This window comes from Penaeus chinensis, chromosome 6 (genome assembly GCF_019202785.1).
Source record: "Penaeus chinensis breed Huanghai No. 1 chromosome 6, ASM1920278v2, whole genome shotgun sequence".
Taxonomy (NCBI): Eukaryota; Metazoa; Arthropoda; class Malacostraca; order Decapoda; family Penaeidae; genus Penaeus; species Penaeus chinensis.
This window is the reverse complement of record NC_061824.1, coordinates 30,852,216-30,859,715: the sequence shown is the minus strand read 5'-3', so window position 1 is coordinate 30,859,715 and position 7,500 is coordinate 30,852,216. Positions and strand designations below refer to the sequence as shown.

General features: G+C 33.0%; 2 protein-coding genes across 2 annotated transcripts in view; one reads left to right on the top strand and one right to left on the bottom strand.

The window, feature by feature from the left end:
• LOC125026246 overlaps positions 1 to 56 on the top strand; it is a 54,767-nt gene extending 54,711 nt beyond the window's left edge. Inside the window, exon 24 of the mRNA XM_047614548.1 lies at positions 1 to 56. This exon is cut by the window's left edge and continues 2,415 nt beyond it. The gene's annotated coding sequence lies outside the window, so the exon portion shown is untranslated.
• A 101-nt stretch (positions 57 to 157) lies between these two features.
• LOC125026296 overlaps positions 158 to 7,500 on the bottom strand; it is a 27,750-nt gene continuing 20,407 nt past the window's right edge. The window contains exons 7-13 of the mRNA XM_047614617.1: positions 7,475 to 7,500; positions 7,172 to 7,351; positions 6,823 to 7,024; positions 6,140 to 6,389; positions 5,675 to 5,778; positions 5,168 to 5,291; positions 158 to 4,565 (exon numbers count right to left, since the gene is read on the bottom strand). The exon at positions 7,475 to 7,500 is cut by the window's right edge and continues 2,879 nt beyond it. Coding sequence (XP_047470573.1) covers positions 4,360 to 4,565; positions 5,168 to 5,291; positions 5,675 to 5,778; positions 6,140 to 6,389; positions 6,823 to 7,024; positions 7,172 to 7,351; positions 7,475 to 7,500 — 1,092 coding nt within the window. The 3' untranslated portion in view covers positions 158 to 4,359. The remainder of the gene's footprint in view (positions 4,566 to 5,167; positions 5,292 to 5,674; positions 5,779 to 6,139; positions 6,390 to 6,822; positions 7,025 to 7,171; positions 7,352 to 7,474) is intronic.

The window sequence follows — 7,500 nt, the reverse complement described above, 5'->3', positions numbered from 1 at the left end:
ATACTTCTTTTATCTTCCAAATCTCCTTTGTAATGTTAATAAAATATATGAACAAGTCCTTATTCTCATTACCCAATAAAAATTATTTCCACAATAAAGGTAAAAACAGACAGACACAGAAAAAGAGGTTCCAGTGAGGTATCAATAAAACTCTCTCTCAATAGGAAACTTTATTGTGAATATCACAATCTGAGGTGAATTTCAAGGGACAGACAGTGGGACGGTCAGCCCTTGCCTCCCAGGGGATGTACATGCTGCCACATAGTGTCTACGCTAAGAGGTCATCTTGGTCGCACCACACAATATACTTTTCCGCTTTATTGCAGTGAGCCGATGACTAGACATTTGTACACCTATAATGACATTCTCACATTTTTTTTTTTTTTCTGTGAATCAGTGACTTGGATGTGCATGATATTTACTTCTATACAGTTTCTTTGTGCTTATTATTCCATAACTGAAGAGCAGGTCCATTCATAGAAGATAAAAGTATGTATGTCTATCAATTTAATAACAAATAAAAAGCAAACTTTTAGAAATACTAAAAAATTGCCATCTGAATCTTATATAAAAAGTGCATGAACATTTTATTGTTAAAGAGAATGTGACCACATACAAGAACATCACCAGGATAAAAGAAGCTTAGAGAACAACATATGAGTTAATCACCACTGTTGTTGTGAATGAGGTATGATTACGTACATTTTCTATAAAGATGAGACTGAATATCAACAAGTTTTGTAGATAAATTGTACATTTCCAGCCTCTGGTTTTCTTGTCAATGTTTTATTTCAGGTAGAAATTTCTCATCTTAAAAAGTTACAATTGAATTGTAAAGTGTTTGAAGATTAATACTGTAAATTCCTTTGTACTTACAGTGATACATCCCAGTTGGAAATTCAAATACCTGTCAAAATCCCAAACTCTTATTTAATGAGCACTGGGCACAACAAAATCTTAGATGTCTAATTACACCAAAGGCAGTACTATGAAAAGCTATTACTTACTAATAAAGCATAAAGGATATTTTTTATCATTTTTTTTAAGAAGAAACAAGCAGCACTGATACAACCTTCTCTGGCCTCAAGCACAACCAGACCTTCTTTTCTTTTCGTGTAATTTCTTCTTTTTAAACTTCAGTCTCTCTGTTTCCAGCTCCATACATAACTGTGACTAGTTCTGCTATTATTACTTTTTATTTTTCTTCAAAAACAATTGTCTTCTTATTGATACCATCAAGAGAAATTAGACAAAAAGGTCAGCAACTTGGATGTAAACTATCATGAAAATTATTTTCACTTCAGCATTGCTATCAAAATGAAGAAGAAAAAAAATTGTAACCCCTTCCACTTTTTAGATGACGGAATAATAAACATCCTATTTTACATCATTGCTGCATGACCACGACCAAATGCATAACTATGAAAAAAAGTGAACTATGAGCATGATATATTATGATACACTGACTTAGTTATACATCAATTATCACACTGAATAAACCCTGACATCACTTATAAAAGAATCAATATTTTCTTCAACAATTCTTATGATTATAATGTTGAAAAAATTATCAAATGGGCATTATAGGTCACATATTACTAAACCACTTTATGATTTACTAAAAGCATTGGAATTCCAATAGTTGGCTCTAATTATGATGCAGATTATATTTGGTTAATCAAATTCCTGTTCTATTTACTATATACAAACTTCATAATATCAAAGAGGTTTAATTGTATGTAGCATTTTATCTACCCATTACATATACATAAATGAATCGCTCAATAACAATTTATATGATACAGTATATCAATTATGATTACTTACATTGGTCATATCTATCCACAGTCATTCAGATTCATAATTTAAGCTCTTGAATTCTTCTCTCTGAAAGTCGTCTTCCAACACCTGGTAGAAAGTCAAGTCTAAAGAGAGTGGCATGTAGCTATGTGCTGCACAAGCAAATATGAAGTGGAGAGCCAACAGCAGTGTGTACTATAATGTGTAGTGTTCTCAGTATCCTTCATTTACTCTGTTAACAGAACATCTTGCCAGATTTTTAAAAATTCAAGTATGTGACAGTTCTTTCTGAGATTTGGTAAATTATTCAGGACTGAGAAGTGAGAATTAATGGCCAAATCAACATGTTGCAGTAAGCATGTTATTGTGTCTAATATAGTGTTATATCAATCAAATATATAGACTTTTCTCTTCTTTACAGTTTCTTCTATATTTTGTCGTCATTTCTATAGTATTTCTATTAGGTTCATATATTTGATGCAACTTATTTAACATCCCAAGCATGTGACAATGGTTAAATGTCATTTCAATCCAAACTGTAATTACACAATTTGCAATGTACTTTACAGAATACTGCCAGATTTAATGTATCACTCAAAGAGAGCTTGGCACTATTTTAAACTGGTGAAAAGTTATATTCCCAGAGTTATTTGTATATTGAGCTTTTCATGTAAAAGAGATGGCACTGGCTCCAACGTCTGGTGTACTGAACCACAAGTTATGTTTCACAGTACATCATTACATTTCACTGATTACTGCAAATTGTTCATATCATGCCTTCGAGCATTAACAAATAAGACACACAAATTACCAATTTTACAGTGTCAGCATTTCTCCAAGAATGTAAGTTTATTGATTAAAACAAAAAAAAGATATATCATCTTTGGTATTTCTAGCAATACATGGAAATGATTACATATAGTCTATGTAGATGATAAACTTTGAAATGACTATAAACCTCATTTGCTAACACATCTTGTACATGTACACCTTATATTCTTCAGCTATACCCTTGCAGAATAATGTGATACTCACTTCTCTTTATACAATATTATTCATTCCTTACATTCACAGCCTTCCACACATACATGCATACATGTACTTCATATCAGTGTTCTTATCTGAACATGAACACGAACAGGTTTTCTTTTTTACTTACAAATTAAATTACCATCCATTAAAAAAAAGAAGAGAAAAAAACATCTGACAATACAAATATTATGAATATTATGACATTCCTGGTATCAAAACAACACCACAAATCCTGATGCATATGGTAGGCCATACCTTATACCAGGAACTATGGCTTAAAACCACAATGGTAAGCTGAGCAGTGTTTTGATGTGTTATGTTCTCCAGTTTTGGCATACTGAGATCTCTCGAAGAAAATTTTACAACATTTATGCCACCTGCAACCCCATTCTTTAGTTTATTAAACTAATACCAAATTTCATTCAAGGTCCAACATTATTCCATTCCTCCTGCTGTCACATTGTCACTAAATACAATTAAACTTTTTTTTTTTTTCTTAATGGAAAAATGAAGCAAGCTTTACAATACTGAAAAACTCTTATCTCTACTGGTCTTTGCTATTACAAAGTTCTCAATATTAGAGATCATATCTCTTAAAAAAAAAACAAAAAAAAACAGTAATATGAACACAAACAAAAAAAATTGAAAAAGAATAGTCATAGCAAAATTTTGTTTAAAAAGTGGATGTATTCACATGATGGTAAAACAGCTTTATAAACCAACAGAAGGGAGATACATAGTTCATAGCTTTAACAACAATGCTTGCTCATTGAAAGTTCTACTTCTCATTCATTTTTAATCTCTTAACTTTTACAAAACGAGTGTTTCTATAGATTTACATATCTACTCCAATCCTAGACTCTGATAATGTTGCACCACTGGCCTTCACTACTTTAGTGAGCCCAATACTAGCAAGAGAGGATAGGGGATTTCCTTTAATGTATCATCAATACATTCTCTGTAAATGTCCTGTTAACCTAAAGGCTGCCAAAAGCTATGAACACATTGACAACATATAAGACACTGTCTTATAAACACACTCTCAATATAAAGTAATACATCTATCTAATGTGATGAGTTCTTTGACATCTTCCTTATACTTAAGGAACATCAAGTATTTAAAAATATTTACACACCCTTAGAATCTTTTCATCACAACCATAATGATTCCTGATTTTCCACTCCATAATCGTGTAAAAATCAAGCTTTCAAAGTCTCCTAACAACTGCATTTTCTGTTTTTCATAGCTGCCAATACATACTATAAGCTCCTTTACACTTGACCCAAAACACTATCCTTTTCCTAAATATACATAAATGCTTAAAAAAATAATAAATAAAATAAAAAAGACAAAATTCCACTACACCTCCCTCCTCGTCATAGATACCAGTGTAAAATTTTCCTATTTACAATTTTTACATATTTCACACACGTTGCAATTTTTTTTTATTTTTTTTTTTACTCAAACGTCTTACTTGGCTAAGTAGAAAATATGAATACCTGAAATGCTACATATAAAGCTAGAAATTACTTGAAATATTTCAATCCCGTCACTAAAAGAAACTTTTCAATGAAGAGTTCCGAGTCCAGGACAGCAATGTGAGCAGCTCGGCCTATGAGGGAGTTGGCAGTCGAGGGCAGAGCATGGTGGATGTCATACCTTACAAGGGTCACAGACGGAGAGCTGATGATTGGTTGAAGGAGGTTGGACACCATTTCGCGGTAAGCTGCACCTGTTATTTGAGGGGAGAGGATTAATGGGGTCAGCAGAACCAGGAGATATATATATATATATATATATATATATATATATATATATATATATATATATATATATATGTATATATGTCAGTTTGACTTACACACACAAACACACACACATGTACATGTACACTCACATGCACACACTCACACATGCCTACTTCCACTTTAGTAACACAGTGATCAACTAGACACCATTCTTTAAGAACATATCATATACAACTTCAGTGGATATAGCAACAGTCAATAATCCTCTCAAACTGCATTCTGCTCCGTTTCAAAAAGTCTGTTGGTGCTATAATGAATAAAATTCCATGGAAGAGCACAAATAGATACAAGGAAAGAAGTGAGGTAATCAGAAAAAAGGAGGTTGAAAATGAGGGGATAAAATGGGGTATAAATATATTAACAAGAAGAATGGACATAAAAAAAAAACAACATACATACATAAAAAGAAAAGAAGAAAGCAACAGAAAGTAAGATAGTAAGAAAATTGGAAACAAGAAAAAAGGGGAGGCCCCAAAAGACAGAGAGCAAAATAAAATAAAAAAGGAAAAGAAAAAAAAAATCTCACCCATAACAGAAGTATCCTTGACAGCCTGACGACAGAGTTCAATCCTTGCAGAGTGTAGTGGAACATATCTGTCTTGTGACGAACCACAGAGTAACACATTGCGGAAGTGGTGGAGTTGGGAACGCTGGAAAAAGGTAAGAAATTTGGAATAGAAGCTATGATCAAGACAAAGGAAAAGTTGTATGTTTAATGAATAGTTAAATAAAATGATCTAGGTTCTCAAATTTTGAAGTAGGCCACTGTTTGTCATTATGTAAAAAAAAAAAAAAAAAAAAATTACTCAAAATTTCTTAATTACAATTTATCATATATCAAAACTGAAAACAGAGGTAATTCTGCAAACAAACAAACAAAAAAAATTCAACATTAATAAGAACATCTTTCATTGTCAAAGATTAATTTCATGTAATGACAATTCATACTTCTTATCAATCTTCCAAATATCACACATGAGGTGAAAAGATAAGGAGTACACAGAAACTTATCCTTATCAAAAGTAACACTTACCTGAGAGAGTCTATATAGGAATGTTTGGCGTATATCAACTCTATCTTTGAGGGATAATTGTAGCAAAGACCCTGATTTCTTCCACTTCTGCATAAACCACATTCCTGGAGTGATGAAAAACAAAACAGATTAACAGTAACTTGTAAAACATTAACCTATTACATTTTCAACACATACACTTTATTACACTAAACATAAAATCTCACTGTGTACACTGATATATTCTGATCATGTATTTGTTTTTTTTATCAAATTATCAAAAATAAAATTAAAAATAAAACAATGCTTATCACAACATTAAGAACCAAAGAAAAAAGACAAATGCAGAGAACCAATTTCAACACTGAAAAAAATCTGATGAAAAAAATGGAAGAAGCAATACAACAAGAAAAACACCTAACAAAGAAAAACAAGAGCTATTAAATAAGAAGAAAAATGCTGGAAGTAGAGGATCCTAACACTTACCCATGTTAACGAGGCCACTATTATTATAGAGAGTCCCTAGGTGCGGTCCTGACAGAGAGAGAAAAGTGTGAAGCTTGGGCAGGAACGGCTTCATGTCCGGATGCGACACAGCCCCTCGGATGATAATGTTACCTAGGGAATGACCCACAAAGGATATCCGCTTTGGGTTGAGGTTGTATGCCTCAATGTGGTACAGGATCTCAGAAACTAGACGTTCAGTCAGCGTTTCAAAGTTTGAAAAAGTGTCCCCCTGCAATACAGAACAGATGAAAATAAAACAATAATAATAACAATAATATAATAACAATTATTATCACTGTCATTATTACCATCATTATCAATAATAAAACTAAACATGAAAAATATTTTTTTTAATTACAGAGCAGACTACTTTATATTCTCTTAACCCTATATTGCCCAGCATGACTCAGCACTGGATAGAATTGCTGTAGTTGTTTCTGTGGCAGGTCTGACGAATTAGTCTAGTCCTGACCCATAATCTACTTTAGACCTAATGAGTGCTTTATATATCATTAGCAAAGGCTTTCTATCAGCTCCCCATTCTATCAGCTCCCCATTCGTCATGCTGGGCAATATAGGGTTAACTACTCACAAATTCAGTCATACAAACTCCAATAGAAAAAAACAGTTATAAAACACCAATTTTAAGAAACAAATCTTACCTGATTTCGTTCCGACATGAGAAAATCTAGATTAGCTCCCGGAAGGCCTATTTCTAAATAAGTCTTGATAAGCCTAAGGTCAGCAGAGTTCCCATCTAAACCATGAACACAAATTATTAAGTGAAGACCATCAGGTGACAGTACTCGACAGTCATCACTCACATGGAAGTACGGTACAGTGGAGGCCAAGCCACTAAAATCACTGAAAAGATTAGAAAAAAACATCAAATTACATACCTTGTCATCATACAAAGGGTATAATTCAACCAATTGGAATTCAGATTAAATAAGCAATTTACATCAGACACAAGTTATACAGGTATCAAATATGATATAATCTTTATTATACCTATACAGAAGGCCCTGGAAGTTTATTTGCTGCATGAACTCTTCTTTTGCCTTGACGAATGCAAGGGTGTCGGCTACTGGTGGAACTAATTTTGGGGGTAGTAAGTCTGGTGGATCCTCTAGCCGGCCACGCTCCTTACGTAGTTCAGACGGGCATGTGCACTTTGGCTCACCTCTGTCCCTGTAGAGTGTGGAAGTGAGAGATTTCTAGATTGTCATGTATAATTGCAAGCCCAAGACTAATTTAGTACATTCTATTTTGTTACTTATAACAGGAAAAATTATTTAAAAGAAGATAAAATACCTTGGTGATGGAGGTCTTGGAGGTGG